Source organism: Rutilus rutilus, assembly GCF_951802725.1.
Source record: "Rutilus rutilus genome assembly, chromosome: 1".
NCBI lineage: Eukaryota > Metazoa > Chordata > Actinopteri > Cypriniformes > Leuciscidae > Rutilus > Rutilus rutilus.
This window is the reverse complement of record NC_140209.1, coordinates 62,529,289-62,557,236: the sequence shown is the minus strand read 5'-3', so window position 1 is coordinate 62,557,236 and position 27,948 is coordinate 62,529,289. Positions and strand designations below refer to the sequence as shown.

The 27,948-nt window shown below is 37.8% G+C and overlaps 1 protein-coding gene across 3 annotated transcripts; it reads left to right on the top strand.

Annotated features, from left to right (window-relative positions):
• Nucleotides 1–1,853: 1,853 nt before the first annotated feature.
• On the top strand, nucleotides 1,854–24,987 carry LOC311303827 (kelch-like protein 24). Of its 3 annotated transcripts, none has more exons than XM_084430523.1 (12): nucleotides 1,870–1,967; nucleotides 2,194–2,261; nucleotides 3,551–3,825; nucleotides 6,289–6,615; nucleotides 11,819–11,962; nucleotides 17,309–17,495; nucleotides 18,111–18,257; nucleotides 19,698–19,826; nucleotides 20,867–21,043; nucleotides 22,137–22,283; nucleotides 22,676–22,841; nucleotides 24,123–24,987. In XM_084430523.1, exons 3-12 carry the CDS (start codon nucleotides 3,568–3,570, stop codon nucleotides 24,292–24,294), a joined length of 1,854 nt encoding a protein of 617 aa, XP_084286649.1. In that variant the 5' UTR covers nucleotides 1,870–1,967; nucleotides 2,194–2,261; nucleotides 3,551–3,567; the 3' UTR covers nucleotides 24,295–24,987. The 3 variants fall into 3 exon arrangements, with proteins under 3 accessions (XP_084286648.1, XP_084286649.1, XP_084286650.1); XM_084430524.1 differs by having other exon boundaries at nucleotides 1,872–1,967; nucleotides 2,194–2,249; XM_084430522.1 differs by lacking the exon at nucleotides 2,194–2,261 and having other exon boundaries at nucleotides 1,854–1,967.
• Nucleotides 24,988–27,948: the final 2,961 nt, after the last annotated feature.

Here is a 27,948-nt window from a genome sequence, read left to right as displayed (position 1 = left end):
AACGCCGTTTACGCACCTCCCAAAATTCGGAAATAGCGTTTGCCCACCTCTACATTGCGTTTATCCACCTCTAAATTTCACGTTATTTGAGCGGACTTTGCTTTTCCAGTGCGTGATCGCCGATCGGTACATGATTCGAGCATTTGTGCCGTTAAGGACAGAGCAGAACGCGCAGCGTGCAAACACGGAGCAGAACATTGAGCAGAGAGCGCAGCGCGCCGACACACACACACACACACACACACACACACACGGAACAAAGAGAACGGCGTACACACGTAGCAGAAAACACGCTCGTGAAGTTACTAAAAAAGCTGCGCGAGAATGAAACTTGATCGCAGCCGCAACAGGAAATCATTAAAACGATGCAAAAAAAAAGTGATTTTTTTTTATTCATTACAGGCAGCTGGTTTAATGTAGGGAGCATGTCAAAACCCAACTGTACAAGAGATTCAGAGGGAATCAAGCCTGCACCAGGTTAAAGACTTTTCCCTTTTACAGGGAAACACTGATCCACATTTTTCTGATAGACCAAACAACTAATCAATTAATCGAGGAAATATTCAACAGATTAATCGACTGTGAAAATAATCCCAAATCCCTAATCATTATGTACAAGTGCATTGCATTGGAAGCCCTGGATATAAGCCTCCCTCTCTATCTCTCTTAAATATTTTTGTCATTTAGTAAACTTTATAGATTTCAACCATATTATTCCTTTTTGAGTCTCTTTAACAAGAACTTAGATTAATGTATGAATTGAATAGTGATTGTGTGACCTATGATGAGGGAACAACCAGTGATACCCTTGGTAGTACCATCAAATGATAGCCTATAGCGATGTCATCAGGATACACATACACTTTACACCTTACCGGGTGACCACGTCGTGGTCCACCAGAATTTATAGTTTACCCACCTCTTTTTTTACCACTACACCTCTGACCACGCCCCTTCTGAAGCGCCCTCATTGGGCGCCAAGCGCCCTCATTGGGCGTGACGTCACGCCAGGCTCATTGGTAGGCTGCTGCAGTTGCCGCAGGGCAGCCAATGAGCACGCTAGATAGCCTGCTCTAGGTCTGACTGCTGCTGCACTGCGTTGACAAGATTATAAAAATTAAGGATAATTTTTTGGCTTCATATCTCGAGAAAAGATGACTTTATCCCGTAGCGTAAGCAACTTACGCAATACGAGAGAACCTCTCGTAAGAGAACTAGCCAGCACATTAATTAAACTGAAAAAGATGACAAAAGCATGTTGATGTGTGTAAGATTTACCTGTAGCTAGCTTACTGTATTAGTGTGAAACTTGCTTAATACTCATTGTTTTAGTTAAGTATAAAATATCTTTCATTATTAAACTGCGCTGACTGCATGGTTGCACTACAATATGTTATTAGCCTGTCGTTTTGGCGTTGTTTTGAAAGAAGGGAGACCATTCAATTGGTGGGTATTGCTGTTATATACTTACAAATTTGGAGTTTGGAATTAGACATCAGTAACATGATTATTCTGTTTGGCTTTCTCTCTCTACAACTCAAACAGTGCATAAGTGTTAAGTGAGAGATATTTCAGTTGACCATGTTAAACAAATGTTTCTTAATTTAACTCACTTCTCTCTCTCTTTGTGTACACACTTTGTAATTAACCTCTGATGCATTTACTCCTGAGATTAAATATCTTGATACTATGTTACTTTGTTAGTTATTAAGTAACTAAACCACCTGGGTCTTAGAACTGCGGTCCTGAAACTGCAGCCTCCGGTTGTGCAGGAACATACTATTGGAGACAGTGTGAGATGCAGGCGCTGCTGAACTCCTCCAGACCGAGAGGAGGCGCTGATGCGTCGTGTTCAGACTCAGCCTGTTCTCACAGAAGAAGACATGGCGTCACGACTCTTCATAAACAGTGTCAGGTGAAGAAGATATGGACAATTTGAGCTGATTTCAACTCAGACATGTTTCTCGGTAAGATCATAATGCTGCTGTTTTTACATGTGTGTCTTTATTGCTCCCAGCGACTGTCACTCATCATTCGTGTGAATTACTGGAGGCATTCACCAACTGCATTAACAGTCAACTCCCCCTTACATGCTTCACTTTAGCTCATTTCTGCCTGTTGAACCTCTAATACTCTTTAAATATTAATACACCACACCAGTATGAATCATTTTATTCCTTTGTATTAATTTAGGAGTAATAAACAAGCGGCAGAAAGGATCCATGAGCTGAACTGAATCGACATTTGATGTAATTTGACAGGCTGTTTATTTATTTATTTTTCGTCAAAACACATAATCTGACATTAGACTTGCTGTCATTATTTATACAATATATTTATACCTATATTTACATATTTAAATATATTTTTATAATACATTTTACATGTATATACTAGTATAACATTTATATTAATATCTGTTTTTTAGGGCTGGGCAACGAGTTTGTGTTTACATAATATTATGTGTGTGTACTGTGTATAATTATTTTGTATGTATAAATACACACACACACACACACACACATGCATGTATGTATTTAAGAAAAATTTGTTATTTATATATAAGATATTTATATTTATTAGGGGTGTAACGATGCCCTCATGTCAGGATTCGATACACATCACGATACCATGTTATTGCGATACTCAAGACTTCTGATAAAAGGTTAACAAAAAATGTACTGTTGATTAAAATGCTAAATTTGTATTACATTGTGTGTGTAAATGAATAGTCTTGGACTTGATGCTGGAAACTCAAAGCACAGGACAATAGAGACGCCAGAATAACAATATTCATGATTCTGAAGCTGAAAACACAGAATTATTTTAGATGAATATACTTGATCTCTGTCACTGACTAGATATATTTAAAATAATGTAGGCCATTTTTACTGGTAACACACATTTGGCATTATCAGGACCCACAAATATTCCCACAATGCATTATTATACATTATATTCAACATTATATATAGTAGTTTAATGTACTGACACTAAAACTTAAATTTTTTCTCACACAGTAATTTCTATTTTGGGTGAAATATCCCACGATACATATTGTTGCATTGTTGTATTGCGATATATTGTGACACCCCTAATATTTATATATAACATAAATGATGTATTAATATATATATACAGTATATACGTGCAAATATTTCTTAAATATACATGCATATGTGTATGTTTATATAAACAAAATAATTATACAAAGCACACACACACACATATATTACGTAAACACAAACTTTTATTTTGGATGCGATTAATCGTTGCCCAGCCCCTACTATTTTTATAAACATTTGTTGCATTGACAAAATGAACGAATGAACAAGATTTTAGGTTAAAATGTATATCTGTTATCCTTTTAAACTTCTCACAATATTTCAATAGCTTTTCGACAGTTCTTATGCTGAATCTAAGAACAAATTTTCCATGTAGCCTCTCAATTGATATGAAGTCATTAAACTACATGCACGTTTATTAGAAGTGCTGTAATAGTTGTATATGATGCTTGAATCACGTCGCTCTCTCTCCGCTGTTCTCTCAGCCTGACTGATTGTTGAGATGGAGATCATGGCAGTGAACCTGCCGTCCAGCTCCAGTCTTCCCCCGTCTCCGTGTGCCGAGGACTCGGGCTTCCCGCTGGCCTCTCTGGACAGCGAAGACTACGTGTTTGTGGAGGCTCGGCATCCCAACAAGGTGCTGGAGGGCTTGAACAGCTTACGGCTCAACAAGGCCTTCTGTGACGTGACTCTGTGCTGTGGAGGACAGGAGTTCCCCTGTCACCGCATCGTTCTGGCCTCCTTCAGCTCGTACTTCCAGGTAATACAAATCAGTCCAGCTGAGTGCCTGGTCCGACTCGCTATTAGCTGACCGAAATAAATAGTCAGATCAGTCAAGCTGCCTGTGGACCGAAATAGTTGCTGACTTTAGCAAATATTTTCAGATGTTTAGCCTAACTTTTAGCAAGCAATTTGCCTAAAATTTCACACATTTTAACATGTTTAACATGTAATTCTGTGAATTTCCCCCCAAAATTAGCACAGAAAATGCTAAAAAAAAACTATCTGCAATTGAAATTGAATTAACAAACTATTTGTTCAAACCCTGAGACATTAAAGTGCCCAAAACACTGTTTTATCGGTGGATGAAAGTGAAAATTATGTTTAATACCTTCCTTGGATTAATTTAGTGCAAAAAGCTGTGTGGAAAAACATGCAATATAACAACAAAACAATGTGCCGTTTACACACTACACCGTTTGCAACTACAAACAGAAAACATTTTATGTGTTTTGGCCGTTCATTTACACGACAACAGCACTTTGTCGGCCTGAAAACACAAACTTTTTCAAAACGGGCTTCAAAGTGCAAGTTTTTGAAACCAATACCTTTATCGTCTCCGTTTAATCTACAAGAACATGCATTTGTGAGAACGGTGACGTCGTGTTCATGTGTATTACGTGTTCAGGCTCTATAGGCACGTAGTGTTTCTTTACAAAGTGACATCGCCATCTACTGGCCTGGCATGAATAGTACAGCGCTTTTTAATCGTATTCACGGATCCATGTGAACGCAGATTGTGTTGACAACGTTGTCATCTGTACACAAAACTTTTAAGAAATGCAAAGGGAAAACTTTTCTGTTTTTAGTACATTGTTGTCGCGTAAACAAACTCTAAAACTATTTTGTTTTTGCTGTATTTCTACAACTTGCGTTGATTTCAAACCAAATAAATATTACAATGCATATTAATATGACTTTATAGTTGTTTTTGATAGAAATTTAGCCGTAAATAATAGTTTATTAAATGACAGGGTTCGTGTAAGGTGCTTGAATTTGGAAATGTGAAATGTAAGTCCTGGAAAACCCTTGACATATTTATGAAAAGGTACTTGAAAAGTGTATGACTTATTGAAAGACAATATATGCAAAATTAGTGTTTAATTTTATTGATAAAACAATCTTTTCATGCAAAATTAACATTGTAGCCCGTATTATATAGATATAGAGCCATTTCGCATGGCTATGAGCATGATATTGCTCATATAAACATCCAATTATGTGATACAACTTTCATTCAATCTCATGTCAAATTCGTGGGAGAAAAAAAGCGATATCTTTGTCATAGTATCCTTTCAAAGGTTAAAATCACCACAGTCATTGCAAGTGCTGCACCTTTTTGTTTTATTAGTTTATTTTTATTTATCTATTCACCTTTTTTAGAAGTTGAAAGATAATAAAGATATTGTTTGATTGAGGTGAGATCTCTGGTTGTAGTTCTTTAATAGTCCTGTAATTAGTCTTTACAGTATCCATACTAGGGCTTTGACTTTTGCCCAAAAATCATATTCGAAGTTCGTTTGTTTAGTAATATTAATATTCGAATATTCACTATCAATATTTTGACCATTAAATGCCTTCAGTAAGACCTATATTGGTATCAAACTTAAGTTGTATATGTTCTGTCCACCAGAGGGCAGTGTATCAGTCAATGTCAATAGGCAGGCAATGATGTTTTCAGAAGAAAAACACACCGTCATGTTTTCAGTCACGTCGTCGTGTGGTGTGTGAGTTTGGTCCTACATATTTTACACATCACTTTGTCCTTACTCGTGATTTTTCCCTGTTTCTTTGGGAACCCAAAGTAGCGCCACACGTTGCTTTTCAAATTGTAAGGAGTGTAGATTTCGAACTCCTCGTCAGGCGTGGTTGTTGTAGGCGTTGGCGGCCATTGTTTTGGTATACAAAATGGGCGCTAACGAGGAAGCTAACGGGAGCCCAGATGACCAATAATAGCCTTGCTAATGAGCTTGCGATTCACAACTTCACCAGGCGTAAAAAAGCCTCGGAATCTGGATTGAAAACAACGTTTACAAGCAATCACATTTACAAAAAATAATGCCCATAACAGGTTCGAATATTAAAGGCTGCCAAATATTTGTTCGAATATCATTATTTTTTTAAATATCCGAATTATATTCGAATAACGAGTCAAAGCCCTAATCCGTACGAACCCTGAAATAACCATGTGGTCGGAAACCAAATGGGAAAGTATTCATATTAATGAATATAAGTCTGGCGTCAGTGCAGAAACATGTGCAGAAACATTATTGAACATTTGAGTTAAAAGCAGGAAACAGTACAACTACATTAACTTCAGTACAATAACACTGTTGTGAATGGATGGATGAAGCTCCTGCTGAAAGCGTTAGAATGTGTAGAAAACAGTGATGAATACTGAAGTTTTCAGTGTTAGAATGATGTGACCAATTTTTCTGCACAGGCCATGTTCTCCACCGACCTGATGGAGTCGCGTCAGGAGCGCGTGGCCATCAACGGGGTGGAGCCGCAGATGATCGGGATGCTGGTGAACTACGCCTACACGGCGGAGGTGGTGATCTCCAAGGCTAACGTGCAGGCGCTGCTGGCGGCCGCTAACCTGCTGGACGTGCTGGCGGTGCGCGAGGCCTGCTGCCGCTTCATGGAGCGCCAGATGGACGAGATCAACTGCGTGGGCATCCACTGCTTCGCCGAGGCGCACTCGTGCCGGGAGCTGGAGCGACGCAGCATGGAGTACATCCAGCAGCACTTCAGCAGCGTCTGCCAACAGGTCAGGCTTCACAAACTCACACTTCCTGAAGCCATGCTCACTCTACCACTTTATGTCGGCATCACACTTTACCTTTCACATTAAAGGGAGAGTTCACCCAAAAATCTAAATTAGCCCATGATTAACTCTCCCTCAAGTCATCCTAGATGTACAGGACTTTCTTCTGTCAGACGAACACAATCGTAGTTATATTAAAAAATGTCCTGGCTCTTCCAAGCTTTATAATGGCAGTGAATGGCTGTTTCTGTTTTGAAGTCCATAAAAGTGCATCTATCAGGGATGTGATTTTTCCGGATTAATCCGGAATTCCGGATTTTCCGACCTGAAAATGTGACCTACGTGAATCATGCAGATGTGTAAAAAAAAAATCTTACAGCCGTCACCATGGTAACCTGGGACGGAACCACAATCGCCGTCCCCGCGCAACAGGGCCACACCGGGCGGTTTTTTCACGTCAGTTTGGGTGACAAATTCATCTGAAGCCTTTTTCATAGCTTAATGTGAGGGACAGAAGTCTATTTACATCATTAAAGTTTACGAAAACTCGTTTTCCCTCCTCTGCGGCTGTCAATCATTCTCCATTCAGTATTCAAACAGCGCGCGGCCTCGTCCGGTTACAGCAGCATACATGCACGGTAAAACTCTCTCCAATATGATATTCACATGATAATGCTTGATCTGTAGAGAAAAGGCTGTGGGTTTGCATACAATGACTTTATTTTGTTGGAGTTTGTTGCTGTTTTTAAACGACTCGCTACCGTGTGCCTGTTAGATCACACATCACAAGGACTATGAATCGGCATCAAACGCACAATAACTGGAATTTAATACTGTGAAGAAACAAATGATCAATAAACTGTTGGACAGATAGACACTAGGATTTGTGCGCTTGACATTTCTTCACTCCACTTCACTTCTTCACTGGTCTCTCAGTATATTTTCCTGCTTTTTTGTCTTTAGCCAATCACATGCCTGATCTATCCATGATAAAAGTGCATCTATCCTTCATAAGTGCATCTATCCATCATAAAAGTGCATATATCATCATAAGTGTATCTATCCATGATAAATGTGCATCTATCCATTATAAGTGCATCTATCCATGATAAAAGTACATCTGTCCATCATAAAAGTGCATCTGTCCATCATAAAAGTGCATCTGTCCATCAAAAAAGTGCATCTATCACCATAAAAGTACATATATCCATGATCAAAGTGCATCTGTCCATCATAAAAGTGCATCTGTCCATCATAAAAGTGCATCTGTCCATCATAAAAGTGCATCTATCCATGATAAAAGTGCATCTATCCATGATAAAAGTACATATATCCATCATAAAAGTGCATATATCATCATAAGTGTATCTATCCATGATAAAAGTGCATCTATCCATCATAAGTGCATCTATCCATGATAAAAGTACATATATCCATGATAAAAGTGCATCTATCATCATAAAAGTGCATCTGTCCATCATAAAAGTGCATCTATCATCATAAAAGTGCATCTGTCCATCATAAGTGCATCTATCCATGATAAAAGTACATCTATCCATGATAAAAGTGCATCTATCCATCATAAAAGTGCATCTATCCATGATAAAAGTACATATATCCATGATAAAAGTGCATCTATCCATGATAAAAGTACATCTATCCATCATAAAAGTGCATCTATCTATGATAAAAGTGCATCTATCCATGATAAAAGTACATCTATCCATCATAAAAGTACATCTATCCATGATAAAAGTGCATCTATCCATGATAAAAGTGCATCTATCCATGATAAAAGTACATCTATCCATCATAAAAGTGCATCTATCCATGATAAAAGTACATATATCCATGATAAAAGTGCATCTATCCATGATAAAAGTACATCTATCCATGATAAAAGTGCATCTATCCATGATAAAAGTGCATCTATCCATCATAAAAGTACATCTATCCATGATAAAAGTACATCTATCCATGATAAAAGTGCATCTATCCATGATAAAAGTGCATCTATCCATGATAAAAGTGCATCTGTCCATGATAAAAGTACATCTATCCATCATAAAAGTGCATCTATCCATGATAAAAGTACATCTATCCATCATAAAAGTGCATCTATCCATGATAAAAGTGCATCTATCCATCATAAAAGTGCATCTATCCATGATAAAAGTACATCTATCCATGATAAAAGTGCATCTATCCATGATAAAAGTGCATCTATCCATGATAAAAGTACATCTATCCATGATAAAAGTGCATCTATCCATCATAAAAGTGCATCTATCCATGATAAAAGTGCATCTATCCATGATAAAAGTACATCTATCCATGATAAAAGTGCATCTATCCATGATAAAAGTGCATCTATCCATGATAAAAGTGCATCTATCCATCATAAAAGTACATCTATCCATGATAAAAGTACATCTATCCATGATAAAAGTGCATCTATCCATGATAAAAGTGCATCTATCCATGATAAAAGTGCATCTGTCCATGATAAAAGTACATCTATCCATCATAAAAGTGCATCTATCCATGATAAAAGTACATCTATCCATGATAAAAGTGCATCTATCCATGATAAAAGTGCATCTATCCATCATAAAAGTGCATCTATCCATGATAAAAGTGCATCTATCCATGATAAAAGTACATCTATCCATGATAAAAGTACATCTATCCATGATAAAAGTACATCTATCCATGATAAAAGTGCATCTATCCATGATAAAAGTGCATCTATCCATCATAAAAGTACATCTATCCATGATAAAAGTACATCTATCCATGATAAAAGTGCATCTATCCATGATAAAAGTGCATCTATCCATGATAAAAGTGCATCTGTCCATGATAAAAGTACATCTATCCATCATAAAAGTGCATCTATCCATGATAAAAGTACATCTATCCATCATAAAAGTGCATCTATCCATGATAAAAGTGCATCTATCCATCATAAAAGTGCATCTATCCATGATAAAAGTACATCTATCCATGATAAAAGTGCATCTATCCATGATAAAAGTGCATCTATCCATGATAAAAGTACATCTGTCCATGATAAAAGTGCATCTATCCATGATAAAAGTGCATCTATCCATGATAAAAGTGCATCTATCCATCATAAAAGTACATCTATCCATGATAAAAGTACATCTATCCATGATAAAAGTGCATCTATCCATGATAAAAGTGCATCTATCCATGATAAAAGTGCATCTGTCCATGATAAAAGTACATCTATCCATCATAAAAGTGCATCTATCCATGATAAAAGTACATCTATCCATGATAAAAGTGCATCTATCCATGATAAAAGTGCATCTATCCATCATAAAAGTGCATCTATCCATGATAAAAGTGCATCTATCCATGATAAAAGTGCATCTATCCATGATAAAAGTGCATCTATCCATGATAAAAGTGCATCTATCCATGATAAAAGTACATCTATCCATGATAAAAGTGCATCTATCCATGATAAAAGTGCATCTATCCATGATAAAAGTGCATCTGTCCATGATAAAAGTACATCTATCCATCATAAAAGTGCATCTATCCATGATAAAAGTACATCTATCCATGATAAAAGTGCATCTATCCATGATAAAAGTGCATCTATCCATCATAAAAGTGCATCTATCCATGATAAAAGTGCATCTATCCATGATAAAAGTGCATCTATCCATGATAAAAGTGCATCTATCCATGATAAAAGTCCATCCGTCCATCATAAAAGTGCATCTATCCATCATAAAAGTGTATGTAAAGTAATGATCAGCTTTAGTAACAAAGTAACAATAAACAAGTGTTTAACCAAATATCTCTGAGTAAAATAATATTGCGGGGAGAGTAATGGAGCAGAAGATGCAAGAGCCTGAGCGATGGATGAACTTTGCCATTATTAATACATGTGTTCAGATCAGAGGAGGACCGGGTTCATCAATCATTCTGCAAGTGTAGCGAAACATTGTGTTTTTAACACTGTAAGCAGAAAGAGTCCATGTCTTTATGCTAATAAACCTTCATAATAAGTAAAACCACAAACTCATGTCACATTTGATATTAGACCGGATACCAGACACGTCTCAACTTTGAGAGAAGTGGCAGCAGAGTTTAGACATGTTCATGTTGAGGTGAACTAAAGGTCTGGTCTGAATATAACTTATGAATACGAGTATATGAACTATGAGTGTGTGATATCAAAAGATACCATAGATAAAAAGAACATTTGTAAATGGATTGATTCAAAAAGAATATGTTTGAAAGGATTATAAAAAAAAAAAATATATATATATAGTATTTATATATTCATAAAAATAACCATAAAAGAATAATCATACATTTTTATTTTATATTATATTATTGTTATGATATTCATGTCATTTCAAAATACATTCAATACATAGAATTAAAAAAACAGGACCTCGTTACAGGGAAAGGGTTACAATATTATGTCAAATTATTGGTTATTGCCCTTTATATTGTAATAATAATTATGAATGTCAAATAACTAAATGCAAAAGAAACCAAGAACCTTTTATGTATTCATCTAAATGATTGGATTCCGATCAACGCTTCTGATCATTGCGCACATGCGCTCAACAGATAGGTGTGTGATTGGGCAAAAACGTGAACAAACGTGTAATTCGGACACATTTGATTCATTTTCACTTTAATCACACATGTTGTCGTCTTGCTGTAATTCTGTAGGGGTTTTGACCTTATATAAAAGATCAATCTTCTGCGTTTTCTACCAAAATCCAGCTCTTTTCCTCTGTTCTCTAGTCATTTAGCACAGATTTCAGATGATGTTTCACTCTTCTACTGTATAGACAGCCAAGTTTTAGTAAAGCCAACCTCTCCGTTGGTGAATTACCTCTTTAATGGCTAAATGTGGCAGAAATGACATCACTAAAAGCACATTTATCAATGTATCCTTTAATATAAGTAGTTGTATGATCTGTGTAAGTTGTCTTATCCTATCATTGCAAGTGAAAATAAAACCTAGAATGTGATGAATACTGAAGTTCACAGATGTGACATGATTTTCAGCCTTGACTCTCTTAATTGTTAAATCATGAGGATTGAGGAATATATCTTGTTATTAATATTTTTAGTTAAGAGTTATACTATACATTAGTTACATTATACTATATATATATACCTTCAATCTCTCTGTCTCACCCCACAGGAGGAGTTTCTGTCTCTGTGTGCCGATAAACTGACAGAGATCATTTCCAGTGACCATCTGAACGTGCCAAAAGAAGAGACCGTGTTTGAGGCGGCCATCGTCTGGCTGGAGAAGAGCTCCTCGCGCAGACAGAGCTTCGAGAAGGTCCGTCATGATGAGCCTTATTAATATCTCCCCGACCACTGCTAGTTCTCCATGGGCTTTTAGTAATGCCATACGGAGCAGTAACAATACACTCTGAGGATGCTGCATTTATTTGGACACCCAGGATATGACGTCACACTCTGCGTCATCTTATTTAAAACATAAATTCAACATAAAATAATAATAATAATAATAATGCAACTCCACTTCCCTCCAATACTTCAAAATCACAGGCAATCAGATGATCTCCAAAGTCAAACATAGTTGATGTTTAAAAGGATAGTTCACTCAAAAGTGTTGTCATTATTTACTCATGTCACATGTTATTCCAAACCCATTAAAACACAAATGAAGATATTTTTATGAAACCTGAGATTTAAAAGTCCATTCCACCAGTAAATTGAAAAAGTTCATAAAAACATCATAAAAGTAATCCAAATGAATCGAGCATCAGGCAAACACACTGCAATAAACGCTTTTCTTACTGAGTATTTTTGTCTTGTTTCCAGTCGAAATATCCAAAAAATATCTTAAATCAAGACGCATTTACTTCAGTAGTAAAATGCTATAAGATATTATGTCTTGTTTTCTGGGGAAATAAATACAAATTAAGTGAGTTTTTGCTAAATTATCTGCCAATAGGATGAGAAAGATAATTTTTCTCACCCCATTAGCAGATAATTTTGCTTGTTTTAAGCAAAAACTCACTTAATTTTGATTAATTCCCCAGAAAACAAGACTTAATATCTTATGGCATTTTACTACTGAAGTAAATGCATCTTGATTTAAGATATTTTTTTGATATTTGGACTAGAAAAAAGACAAAAACACTAAGTAAGAAAAGCATTTTTGTAGTGTACATTTGAGCTTCCGTTTACCATATTTGATGTGCTTCTATGTACGTGCGTTGATCAATGTTTAAATATGAATAAAAGCCTAAATTCAAAATGTTCATCTTATAGTGTCTCTTCAGAAGACTCGGATTAAACCGCTCGACTCATATGGATTACTTCTGTGATGTGTTTATAACTTTTCAAACTGTGAAAGTGTTGAGGGAATGGACTTCCAATGGATTGGGGAAAATGTCTAAATGTCATGTTATTATTTCAGCGAATTACACCCTTACAAATACGGTTCTTTATCGGCATCTGTGGTTCCATGAAGAACATCAGTGGAACCTTTCCATTCCACAATAGATTTTTATAATTGTAGCGTTTATACGCCCACGTATAAATATTATTAATTATTGTTCATAACGGAATATGACCAATAATTAATATTTTAATTATTTTTAATTATTTTCAGAATTTACTGTAGCAGAATCAATAGTATGATCATTTTATCAGTTCATCCAATGAACAGAAAGCATAAACAAGTATTAACTCTAATATCTTCCTGGCCAAGAAAGAATTAATCCCCAGCTAACAATAAATTACGAAGTAAATTAAGGGTAAAAGCATAGGTAACTTAAATCGAAGTTCAAGACAATAAATCTGATAAGCACACACGAGTAATCTCTTTTAACTACAAACAATACTTTATTGATTATATAGGCTACTAACACATAAAGCTAATATCTAACACAAACACACACATACACATTCATACGCGTTGCAGAAAGGGATAGAGTGAGGAAAGAGTGGGTTTAAGAGTGAAAGGATGAAATCTCACGATTCCATATACACTTAGACATGACCTGAACGAACCATCAATCATTAATTTAACCCTTCTATCGTTTTAGGCAGGTTATTAAAGTTATATAAATACACCAGTTAAGATTTTAGCCTGCATGGAGGTACTTGCTTGTCTTCTGCGTTCCTTTTGGAATTCCCTTTGTAGCGTAAGAAGGGGGTTTCCCTTGGTTCGTCCGTCGGCTGGCCTCCTCGTGCTTGGATAAATGTCTGTGGCGTTCCAGTCACGTGGTGTGCTGGAGCTGCTGAATGAAAAGTCTCTGAAGTTGAAAGTGTTCGTTTGCAGCCGTGAATCGTTGTCCGAAGCTTTGCCGCAAAACTTAACTTATAACCGAGACTTTCAATCGGAAAGGGAAAATAATACAAAGAAAGAAATGACATGAGATATGGAGAGTAGTTAGATGACTGGAAATGAATCTAACCCATCTGATGTTAATTTGGGTTGGTCTGCTCTTCAGTTACATGGTTACAAGTCTTGCTTTAGATCTTCATCTTTTTCTGCATTTGTTGAGAGTTCTTCTTCAGAGCGAGAACCGATAGAGAGCTTCGAGAGCAGAGAGAGAGAGCTTTGTTTTTGGGTCTAAGGTTTTAAACTAAAATTTTGTCCAACCTCCAGGATGAGTTCTGGCCAATTAGACACTGGCTGAATTTAGGAGGTGACGTTCTTTTCAGTTCTGATCGTAAATCATGCTTATCTGTGCTCTCCTTACTAACAGAGAGAACAGGGGCCACAGCTTAGACATGATTTCTAATTAAAAGAAGATCAAAACATATTACACCGATATCATTCAAGCCATCTTGCTAGTTGTGTTCGTAAGATAGCATTGATATGAAACAGTACACACTTTCATTCATTCACTCCTTCTAATAGTTAATATAATAACTATTACCTGAATTAAATGGGATCAAAACATATTATCTTATTAAAATATGCATATAAGTGGTGGAAACAACCCAGGATTAGGTAGTTGCATGATTGTTTGATCATGAGTCCATTGAAAATTGTTCTTGAATGATTTTATGTATAGTTATTGATAAGAATCAGTTCTCTGGTGAAGAGACAGAACTCTGTTTGTTCAGAGGTCTTAAGGAGGAGGTGTTCAGGAATGTTGTCGGGGGTTTCAGTAACATCTGCTGGTGTCGATTCTTCTTTTAAAGGGTCTTTTGCAGACTCTCTGGCACCGGGATGGGTGACTTATGGCTCTGGTCTTGGTGATTTGACTCTGGAATGTGCGGACACTGTCTTTATCTTAACCAGTCCGTAGTAGGCCACAAAGCTAGCCATTGACCAGTTATGTGTTAGTGCCGGGGGCTCCTTCAATTAGTCAGACCGGTGATGATCATGAGACGTTCTGAACAAATCTTCCCCCCTCAGTCATCGAGAAGTAGAGAATTTGAATTAATATTCAAAAAGAAGATTAGTTGGTGGTTGCTTTCTACCCATTGTCGCTACATAATGGAATGAAAGTTCTATAGATTGTAACAATGTTCTTCACAATATATATATAAAAAACGTTATTTTATGAACTTGTCACTGAAAGCTTCTCTCAATTTTTTTCTTTTCTTTTAAGAGTGTTGTATTAAAAGTTGTTCATAAGGGAAATAACCTGGTTGGACTCTGTTTTTTGAGACATGTGTCCAGGGGTAGCTGGGGGTTTGTGTATCATGATCTCAGCTGATGTCTGGGATTACCCGCCTTTGTGTGGTTGATGAACTAAGCCTGTGAGAGCCAGGTCACATGCTCTTTACAGGCTATGATTATGAAGAGAACTGTGTGAGAAACGCAAAACTAGCCCTGATTGGATGGGATCGGATTGCTGTGTCTGCATATCATTGTTGCTATGCAGTTATTTAAAGACTAGACCGTAGTTGCAGCTCGTGAGGAAAGCTCACTGCATATCCCATGGGAATGAGTGCAATTCTGAATGCACAGGAATGATTTCAGGTTGCAATTAGTGGCGTTTGCTAAGACGAGCATCATCATCACAGCTAATCATAATGTCGTCTTAAAGCTGCATTATGCAGCTTTGCCGATTTCTTCGCTGTTTTCTCGCTTTTTGCTCGTGGGTTTCTCTATAGAGCTCGCCCTACAGCTTCGGAATAGATATTTGACAACACTGTCGTCAAAACTCGTTGGCTCGTCCCATCTTCTCCCGCTGGTCATGTGCATTTGTTTTCAAAGAACCCGGTGAACGCACGGAGCCATGTCCACTGAGGTATGTATAATACACAGAAGGCTAGCATATCAATGTTTATATAGTATATGTGTGCAGTGCCGTAAAACAGTTTGTTACATCGCGAGACCTGATATCACGCGATACTTCCTGATGCTGCGGCTGGCGGCTCGCCGGCCCAAAGTTGCAAGGGTGGTTTTTCGTCTCACAGGCGCTCGAGGGGTGCGAGAAGACCACCATTCAACCCGAAAACAGTCATATAACCATTCCAATGACTCCGAAGCTGTTCGGTTAAGATAAAAAAGTTACTTAGTTCACCTTTAAAACAATTGTTTACCCGAAAATGATAATTCTGTCGTCATTTACTCACCAAACCCATCCAACCTTTCGTTAATCTTTGAAACACACAAAAAATGTTTTTAATGAAACTTCATTGAAAGTCCATTCAACCAAAACTTTGGCACTTTAAAAAGTTCATAAAGACATTGTAAAAGTAATTGTTTTGTTTAATCTAAGTGTTCTGAAGAGACACGATTACGATGTATGATAAACAGATTTAACTTAATTTTATTCATTTATAATCTTTGATCAGTGTGTACATGAGATATATGGTAATCAGAAGTTCAGACGTGCTTGTTTGATGCGTTTTAATCAGATTTTGTGCAAGATAGTCTGATCAAATGACGAGCTAAAAGATAAAATGGCAGCTGAAATGGCTTCGTCACACAAGACATGGTAAATGAGATCAAGCGCATTGCATTATGGGATACAGTAGTCCATTGATGAGATAGTGGATGGTATCACAAGTAGTGATGCACTGAAATGCATTTTTTACCGAAACACAAACTGAAAATAAAGTTTATTTGGTAACACTTTACAGTAAGGTTCATTAGTTAACGTATTAAATAACCATGAGCAATACATTTATTACTGTGTATGTTAATCTTTGTTAATGTTTATTAATAAAAATACAGCTGTTCATTGTTTGTTCATGTCAGTTCACAGTGCATTAACTAATGTTAACAAGATTTTAATAATGTATTAGTACATTGAAATTAACGTTAACAAAGATTAATAAATGCTGTATAAGTGCAGTTCATGCTAACTAATGTAGTTAACTAATGATCCAGATTGTAAAGTGTTACCGTTTATTTAATAATCAATTAATGAACAACATTATAATGTAACGAGGAGGATATTTTAAGCTCTGAAACTTGCGGGATGTTTTAACGGCACAAGAGGATATAAATGTCAGAAGGTCGAGGCTAATGTGATTTCTCATGTCATGACCCATTGAATGGCTTTCCCGAGGCAAATGTAGCATCACATGACATATTGTTTACAAGCTGTTTTATTGATGATTTCTGCAGTTGAAACAAATCAGAGAAAACCGAAAGGACCAAAAGTCCTGTGAATCCCTGAACTCGTGTGATTGTGAGTCTGTTTGGCTGAACTCGTGTGATTGTGAGTGTGTGTTGCAGGTTCTCGAGCACATCCGGCTGCCTCTCATCAGTCCGTACTACATTCATGACGTGGTGGAGACTCTGGATGTCGTGAAGGAGTCGCTGAAGTGCCAGAAGCTGATCTCTGAAGCCAAGGACTATCTGCTGCTGCAGGACCGCAGAGGAGAGCTGTACGGGCCCCGGGCCCGGCCCCGACGCGCTACAGGTGAACCCTGACTGTCTATGAGCACCTAAACCTGTCCTGCAACAACACCTTCTGTGTGCGGGATCACCACACTTACACACGCTACGTTTACATGCAACCAAATGATCCGGCAGTAATCGGATTGACGGCTCATTTTAAAAATGTGATGCTGTTGAGCGGACTCGTAAACCACTCTGATTGGCCATTGTGTTCACACGCTCATCAAATATGTCTGTGATTGGCTACAATGTAGCCAATCACAGACATATCCGAAGAGTGCGTGAACACAATGGCCAATCAGAGTGGTTTACGAGTCCGCTCAACAGCGCTCAGAGCGTCACAATTTAAATATTTCAGTACCGAAGTTGGTACTTTTTGACAACTCTAGTAGTTAATGTTACTCAGTGCTTATTTGAATGTAACTATATCACCTTAAAATAAAGTGTAACCATATTTTGTCGTTGTAACTGGACAGATCGGTTGAGCTAAATTTACTGAATGCAGTTTGTGCCTCAATTGACAAGTGAGTGATGGGAATGATGTAATGTCCAAAGAAATCTCGAGGTAATCCTGTGATGCTTTGATCTGGAACAAAGGGCTGGTGTGTGTGTGTGTGTGTGTGTGTGTGTGTGTCAGGCACAGCTGAGGTGATTGTGACAGTAGGAGGAGAGGATGATAAGGTTGTTCTGCGCAGCGTGGAGAGTTTCGACCCGCTCACCAGCCAGTGGAAGAGTCTGGCCTGCCTGCCCTTCGCCGTCAGCAAACACGGCCTCGTCGTCTCTGGTGAGTAGCAGTGGAGAAAGATCAGGCATCGGGATTCTCTCTACAACCATTCTGGGGCGATTCTGAGCTTAGCTTTTAACTGCAGATGATTAAAAAGAAAATTAGCCCATGATTTACTTTCCCTCGAGTCATCCTAAAAGTGCATCTATCCATCATAAAAGTGCATCTATCCATGATAAAAGATATCCATCATAAAAGTGCATCTATCCATCATAAAAGTGCATCAATCCATGATAAAAGTGCATCAATCCATGATAAAAGTGCATCAATCCATGATAAAAGTGCATTTATCCATCATAAAAGTGCATCAATCCATCATAAAAGTGCATCTATCCATCATAAAAGTGCATCTATCCATCATAAAAGTGCATCTGTCCATCATAAAAGTGCATCTATCCATCATAAAAGTGCATCTATCCATCATAAAAGTGCATCTATCCATCATAAAAGTGCATCTGTCCATCATAAAAGTGCATCTATCCATCATAAAAGTGCATCTATCCATCATAAAAGTGCATCTATCCATCATAAAAGTGCATCTATCCATGATAAAAGTGCATCTATCCATGATAAAAGTGCATCTATCCATGATAAAAGTGCATCTATCCATGATAAAAGTGCATCTATCCATGATAAAAGTGCATCAATCCATCATAAAAGTGCATCAATCCATCATAAAAAGTGCATCTATCCATCATAAAAAGTGCATCTATCCATCATAAAAGTGCATCTATCCATGATAAAAGTGCATCTATCCATGATAAAAGTGCATCTATCCATCATAAAAGTGCATCTATCCATGATAAAAGTGCATCTATCCATCATAAAAGTGCATCTATCCATCATAAAAGTGCATCAATCCATCATAAAAGTGCATCTATCCATGATAAAAGTGCATCAATCCATCATAAAAGTGCATCTATCCATGATAAAAGTGCATCTATCCATCATAAAAGTGCATCTATCCATCATAAAAGTGCATCAATCCATCATAAAAGTGCATCTATCCATCATAAAAGTGCATCTATCCATGATAAAAGTGCATCAATCCACCATAAAAGTGCATCTATCCATGATAAAAGTGCATCAATCCATCATAAAAGTGCATCTATCCATGATAAAAGTGCATCAATCCATCATAAAAGTGCATCTATCCATGATAAAAGTGCATCAATCCATCATAAAAGTGCATCTATCCATGATAAAAGTGCATCGATCCATCATAAAAGTGCATCTATCCATCATAAAAGTGCATATATCCATCATATAAGTACATCTATCCATCATAAAAGTGCATATATCCATCATATAAGTACATCTATCCATCATAAAAGTGCATATATCCATCATATAAGTGCTCCGCACGGCTCCGGGGGCTTAATAAAGACCTTCTGAAGAAAACCCTAGTGTGTGTGTGTGTGTGTGTGTGTGTGTTTCCAGGCTCCATGCTGTATCTGGCTGGCGGTGAGTTTCCAGACGGCTCGGCCAGTCGAGAGATGTGGCGCTACGACCCGTGTTTCGACTCCTGGTTGGAGATGGCACCCATGAATGTGGCTCGATCAGAACTGGGTAACGCACACCAAATCTGTACAAACTTGTACAAAAGTTAGTTCCCTTCAGCTCCAGAAGTCATGAACGTGCAGTGGAATGACACTGATGTTTACAACGAGTCAAAGTTTCACATGTTCAATCTGGTGCTCTTCGTGTGGCGGATTTTTTTTTATTTATTTTTTCATTGAAAGTAATTTATGATTTTATGATACTACATTATATTTACGCTGTATTTATAATACATTTATTCACGTTTTGTGCATAGGCCTGAAAATGAAATATCCAGCTTAAACTCGTCGTAAATATTGAATGCTTTAGAGCACAGACTTCAGTTTGATCTCTTTTCAAAGACGACACATGGCAGATTATGGCTGAAGTGAAAAAAGTTGAAAAAAATCGAATGTAAAAATGTTTACTGAATTTTACGTTTATTGTTATGAAAAATGCACAAAAATACTTTTTTCAGTTTTTATATGAAATCTATATTTTCAAAAACACGTTTTACTTTAAAACGGCAAGAAAATCAAAGTTTTTATCCAAATTTGAGCTTGACATCTCAAAAAATGAGCTTTCAGTGAGATTTAGTTTGGCTGCAGTACCAAACGCTTCCACTAGATGAAATTCGTCTCTCATTCATTCCCAATGCGCTCATTTTTGATTGCGAGGAGCACAAGTGTGACTATTTAACCTTTTCGAATCATGTTCATGATTTTTTTGTGTTCACATAGCAAGTACCAAAACCTTTACCAAGTTTCATACCAATCCAATAAAGTACGTTTTTTGAAAAAAAAACATTTTCAGTCCAAAATGGCCGCAGAGCACCAGAGGGTTACAAACGATTTATGCTTCCAGCGACCACAGTATCTGATCGTCTGTGTTGATAAACACACTCCTTCCAGAGCAATTCTTAGTGTTTTTGATTGCTAGATGTCTTTGTTTACACCTGTAAAGATCATGGTAGAGTTGCCCTTTTTCTTTTTTCCATTTTCCAAAAATATCAGGCAATTAAATGCTTTCATTGTTTGGAAAACTGAAGTAACCCAGTGTTGTTCTGCCAGGGCTGGTGATGTTGGACGGGTACGTGTTCGCTGTGGGCGGCTGGGAGGGCCGTTCTCGCCTGGACTCGGTCGAGTGTTATAATCCTCACACGAACACATGGCAGTTCATGGAGTCGGTGAAGATGGCGGTCACCAGTCCGGCTGTGGTGGCGCTGGATGGGTTACTCTATGTGACAGGTAGCAGGTTTCCTCCAACACACGCTCCAGGCACTGGCGCAGAGGGAACATGTGACTCCTGAGTAAAACACAACTGAACGCACAGCATGTGGGCTGAAAATAATGTAAAAAAAAGACAATAAATGTCTAAAAAGGCGTCACTGCCAATCAAACCGTTTCAGACGTGTGTGAATTTAAAAGGAGTAGTTCAATTCTGAATTAAAATTCCTTGATGATAATTCACTCATGCCAACGTTATCCAAGATATTCATGTCTGTCTTTCTTCATTCGAAAAGAAATGAATGTTTTTTGAGGGAAATATTCCAGGATTGTTCTCCATATAGTGACTTCAATGGGGTCCAAATGTGAGTTTCAGTGCAGCTTCAAAGTCTCGACACGATCCCAGCCGAGGAATAAGAGTCTTATCTAGACAAACCATCAGACGTTTTCCTGGAAAAATCCTGGAATGTTCTCCTCAAAAGCCTTCATTTCTTTTGGACATCTTGGATGACGTGGGAGTGAGTAAACATTGTGAAGGCCAGAATAACTAATACGAAAATGTGGTCTTCATAACTCAAGCCGTTTATGACCTTATGCTAGGGTTTGCACAGCTAATTCATGCTAGGCGATAAGTTTTCAGAGTTTTAGTGTCAGTACTACATTAAACTATAATATATAATGTTGAATATGATGTATAATAATGCAATGGGGGGATATTTGTGGGTCCTGATAATGTCAAATCTCTCGTTACCAGTAAAAATGTCCAACATTATTTTAAATATATCTAGTCAGTGACAGAGTTCAAGCACATTCATCTAAATTATTCAGTGTTTTCATCTTCAGAATCATGAATATTGTTATTCTGGCGTCTCTATTGTCCTGTGCTTTGGGTTTCAGCACCAAGTCCAAGACTATTCATTTACACACACAATGTAAAACCAAATTTAGCATTTTAATCAACAGTACATTTTTTGCTAACCTTTTATCATACGTCTTGGAGTATCGCAATCATATCGTATCGTGAGTTCAGTATCGTGATATGAACCGAATCGTGACATGAGGGTATCATACGTTACGCCCCTATTGATAACGCTTCCCTTCTGAAATCACACAGGAGGAGCTGTTTTAGAAGACGGCGACGGCACAGACTTGGCGCAGGTGTACAACCCTAAAACCTGCGTGTGGGCCGAGGTGGCGCCCATGCAGATCGCTCGCTCGGGGTCGGCCGCCTGCATCCTGAAGGGCAAGATCTACGTCATCGGTGAATATGGAGACCTTGAGTTCCCATCAGTCAGTGTCACGAGCTTCGTACACTGCAAACAACGCTTTTCTTACTGTACTTACAGTCCAGATAGCAAACATTTCTGAAATCAAGATGCATTTACTAAAGTAGTAAAATGAAATAATATATAAAGTCTTGTTTTCTGGGGAAATAAATAAAAATTAAGTGAGTTTTAGCGTAAAACAAGCACATTTATCAGCCAATGGGGTGAGAAAAATAATCTTGTTTCTGTTTGAATTAAGTTTATTTTACTCATCTAGCAAATGCATCTTGATTTAAGAATTTTTAGAAATTTGGACTGGAAACGAGACAAAAATCCTAAGCAAGAAAAGCATTTGCTGCAGTGTGTCTCACAGATGTTCCTCTGTTAGGAGGCTGGCACGCGTCCACCGAGAACACGGATAAGGTCGAGTGCTACGACCCCAAGACCAACCAGTGGACCATGTGCGCGCCCATGAAGGAGAGGCGCTACCGGCCCGGCGTGGCCGTGGTGGACGGCAAGATTTACGTTCTGGGAGGAGAGGAGGGATGGGACAGGTGAGAGATTCAACACTAGAGTCCTGTGAAATTGATGAATTCTCCCACCACATTTAGCAACGATTTCGGACCCATATGTCTCTGTTTATTTATTTTTATTTTATTAGATTTGAAAGGCGAAGACCTGCGACTGAAAATAGCTTTTAAACTTCAGGTCCACGGTTTCCCATTACAGACTTATTTTTAAAATTGAGCGTCAAACAGAGATCCGATCAGTTCTCCAGATACTTGAAGGGATAGTTCAGCCAAAAATGATATTTCTGTCATCATTTACTCGCCCTCATGTCGTTCCAAACCCGTAAGACAATCTTCGTAACACAAATGAAGATATATTTGATGAAATCCGAGAGGTTTCTGACCCTCCATAGACTGCAATGTAATCACAACTTTCAAGGCCCAGAAAGGTAGGAAAGACATCGTTAAGAGAGTCCATGTGACTCCAGTGGTTCAACCATAATGTTATGAAGTGATGAGAATACTTTTTGTGCGCAAAAAAACTAAACAAAAATACAGACTTTATTAAAGAATTTAATTTAATTAAAATGGGGAGATTATTCGCCCTCTTGTGAAATTTCCAACCGTGGCGATTCCTATCGAAATGACTGGATTTTACGCGTGAATATTTGCCGAACAAAATGTGACTACAGTAGGGGCTCTCAAGAAGTCCACTTTCTCCAACCCTGATCACACACACACACACACACACACACACACCTGAACAAGCCAATCAAGGGGTCAGGATCACTAGAAAGCTATTAGCTTATCCAGTACACCACGGTGCGGCTGCGTTGTCAATTTAAACAAAAATGGTGGAAAAATACTGACGAAAACCCTCTCAGTTGGTGGCAAAATATCATTATATACATGTAGATGTGTAATGAGTGGAAGTGGATTGTTTCTGAATGTCAGTTTTCTCAGGTACTGATGCACTTACACAGTTTTATGCACTATTGTAGCCTTATTTTCCTTGCATGCACATTAAGAAAATTACAGTGAATATAAATATAACTTTAAGAACAATTATTTCAAAAACGAATGCACTTTAAAAAAGTGAATGTCACTTCATTTCAATAAAGGATGCGATGTTACTTTGATTTGGTTTATATTTGCCTATTGCGCCGCCTTGTGGCCATAGGAGACAATACAGTCCTTTTTCCCTGTAACATTAAATATTGCCGAATTTTGCTAATATTTCAGAAAGAAATAAAGATATTTGAATTTAGCTTTTCAGCCATTTTGACAGCCCTTCTGACCTCCCCACCCCCACCACCACACACACAGGTATCACGACACTATCGAGCGGTACTGCGAGGACTCGGACAGCTGGGAGCTCGTGGGAGAGATGCCCACCAGCCGAAGCTGGCTCAGCTGTGTGTCCCTGCGGCTCCTGAAGGACACGCACACACACACCCGTCCCGGGACGGCCCTGGAGACCGAGTTCCCCGTGGACTGAGAGCAACGGGACCGCACCTGCAGCAGAACCGGCCCGGGACCGAAGGAGCGAACGCATCCGTGACCGTTTCCCTGGGCTGTGGGAACGGAGAAGGCCTGACCCGAGCACTGGAAGGTCTTCAGAAAACACTCATGTCATAAGCTACAGTCTCCAGTGTGACCCAGAGCGAGGCTGGACGACGGATCGATGGATATCTGTGGTGATTGTAAGTGTGTTTGTGTGTGTGTGCGCCACATCTCAGAGTCTCCACAGTATCAGTTCAGTGTGATGTTCAAGTGTCGTGCACTGAGCGCCTCATGATTGTGACTTGTAATCAAGTACTGATTTGTTTTCTAATGAAGTATTGTGTTGTAAATGTTTTGTACTTTTTTGTATGGTGATTTTTGTTGTTGCTGTTGTATTTATTATTAGATGTGTTTTGTCGTACCGAGAGCTTTATGGAGTAACTAGCACAGATACACTGAAACATGTTGACTGACATTCATCAGAACCGTGAATAGTCTGCGTATTGTGCACAGTATGTGATTTATTTCAGTATGTATACCCAGATTACCTACTACTTTTGCCAAACTCTGCAGGATACAACAACTGAGCATGTTGGGCTGGGTACTGTATCCCACAATGCACCGTGTGTAACATGATTGTCCACTGTATGATGAATGAACCTGAATTACAGCTTACATTTTTACCCTCTTTTCTCATCTCATTATTTGTTTGGACTTCTGGAAGTTAAGTGTGCTGATATGTATAATTCATAAACCAGTTATTAGTGGCTGTTCAGTTTCAAGTTTTGAAAAATACAACAACAAACAGTAATATTGTTAAATATTATAACAATTGAATTTATAATTATATATTAGGCATGTAACGGTTCACAAAATTCACGGTTCGGTTCAATACGATACAGTGGTGACACGGTTCGGTATGTTTTCGATACAGCAAAAAGAAAGAAATGCCAGAGAAATTCCCTTGATTTTTTGTAAGATTTTTTTTTTATTATTAAAACTAACATCATAATCAGAGGTGTAGTGGTAAAAAAAAGAGGTGGGTAAACTATCAATTCTGGTGGACCACGACGTGGTCACCCGGAAAGGTGGGCCACTGCCTACCGGTGTATGTGTATCCTGATGACATCGCTATAGGCTATCATTTGATGGTACTACCAAGTGTATCACTGGTTGTTCCCTCATCATAGGTCACACAATCACTATTCAATTCATACATTAATCTAAGTTCTTGTTAAAGAGACTCAAAAAGGAATAATATGGTTGAAATCTATAAAGTTTACTAAATGACAAAAATATTTAAATGAGATATAGAGGGATGCTTATATCCAGGGCTTCCAATGCAATGTACTTCTACGTAATGATTAGGGATTTGGGATTATTTTCATAGTCGATTAATCTGTTGAATATTTCCTCGATTCATTGATTAGTTGTTTGGTCTATCAGAAAAATGTGGATCAGTGTTTCCCTGTAGAGGGAAAAGTCTTTAACCTGGTGCAGGCTTGATTCCCTCTGAATCCCTTGTACAGTAGGGTTTTGACATGCTCCCTAGTCCTACATTAAACCAGCTGCCTGTAATGAATAAAAAAAAATCACTTTTTTTTTGCATCGTTTTAATGATTTCCTGTTGCGGCTGCGATCAAGTTTCATTCTTGCGCAGCTTTTTTTAGTAACTTCACGAGCGTGTTTTCTGCTACGTGTGTGCGCCGTTCTCTTTGTTTCGTGTGTGTGTGTGTGTGTGTGTGTGTGTGTGTGTGTCGGCGCGCTGCGCTCTCTGCTCAATGTTCTGCTCCGTGTTTGCGCGCTGCGCGTTCTGCTCTGTCCTTAACGGCACAAATGCTCGAATCATGTACCGATCGGCGATCACGCACTGGAAAAGCAAAGTCCGCTCAAATAACGTGAAATTTAGAGGTGGGCAAACGCTATTTCCGAATTTTGGGAGGTGCGTAAACGGCGTTTACGTGCGTTTAATCATAAAGTATGATCTTTTTAACTCCAGGTTAACATTTGAGGGCAGCAATTTTATTCATAATGTCGAAATAATTCAAAAGCAAAACGATTAAAAAATAAATATTTGAGAGTGTAAATTAATGTCTTTTTTTATTTTTAAATAAGTTTCATCAACCAGTTGCCTGGATTTAATAAATAACAAGGCAAATATAGCAGATATTAATATAATCATGGAGGCGCCAGCGCGATTGCATTGCTCGTGAACTGAAGAACTGAAGCTCGTGAACTGAAGCTCGTCTCGCTGTGCAGATTCTAAATATTTTAAATTATTGAATGATTCTATTATGTGTTAATGTTGTATGAAATGTTACCATTAGTTATTTTCTCATTTTATGTCATTATCATGAAAAAAAAATGAAAGATTACAATTCAGGCTAGAACGTGCTCGGCGTGTTACAGTATAAATTTCTTAGAGTATAAAATAAAAATAAAAAACCGTGAGAGCTGATGGGTACCCCCACCCAGATCAGCCGAGTTATCAAAGCGATCAATGGACAAGTGTCGCAGCCTGATCGCTCTCACCTCCGGGTATTACAGAGCGCGCGGCGGGTTTATATACCGTAGATATGACCTGTGTTTCTCTTCGACGGTGACTGACTGGAAATTTAAGTTGCGATTTTTCACGTTGGATATACTCGTGCGATCAAATATAGATGTGTTAAACACGATAAGAACATAAATTCTACGTTTATTCGTTAAAAAAGTCGGTATTTCCCACAATGTTTCGCTGCTTTGCAGCTGCTATTGGCGTACGTCACGATTACTAAACGCTGCTATTGGCGTACGTAATGTTTATGTCACGATTATTAAGTATGTAACGGAACAGTTAAATTAACAATAAATTAACATTGTGAGTTACATTTTATAAACAATATTGTCAATATTGTTTGTTTTCCCTCTATTTCGCTGACGAGAATTTCAAAATAAAGCCATAGCAGAGTCTCAATGCAACAGACAGCGATGATTTTTTAAAAATAGAATCCGCGTTTTGAACGAATCAATTTAATGATTCAATGAACAACCACTTGCTTCTTTCCCGAATGAATCAGCCGTTTGAACAAATCGGTTGAATAAATGACTCCCTTGCCGCCACGTACTGGCAGTTTTATGTTTCACATTTAAAAAATGATTTCTAACCATCTCATAGCTTTATTGATGCAATTGTAAATGCAGTGTAAATATATTAATGCCAGATCGGATGCCACTTCTGTGTCACCTCTGCACTGCAAAGATGGATTTTCATTTAATGATTTAATTTGACTGGTAACAGTGGTATTGTGTAATTATTCTAATAGAATTTAGTCTGTTCTCTCTGTTTTGCATGCGTCATCATAATCATTATCATTATTAATATTCTATTTAAAAAATCTATATGAATGAGCTTTGTTAAAATAATCCTTAAAAAAATGATCACAGTTTCCCCAAAAATATTAAGCAGCACAACTGATTTCAACATTGATAATAATAATAATAATAATAATTGTTTCATGAGCAGCAAGATATCAGCATATCAGAATGATTTCTGAAGGATCATGTGACACTGAAGACTGGCGTAATGATGCTGAAAATTCAGATTGTTACTGTTTTTACTGTAATTATCAATAAAATAATTATCCTGTATTCACAGCCATGTTGAGCA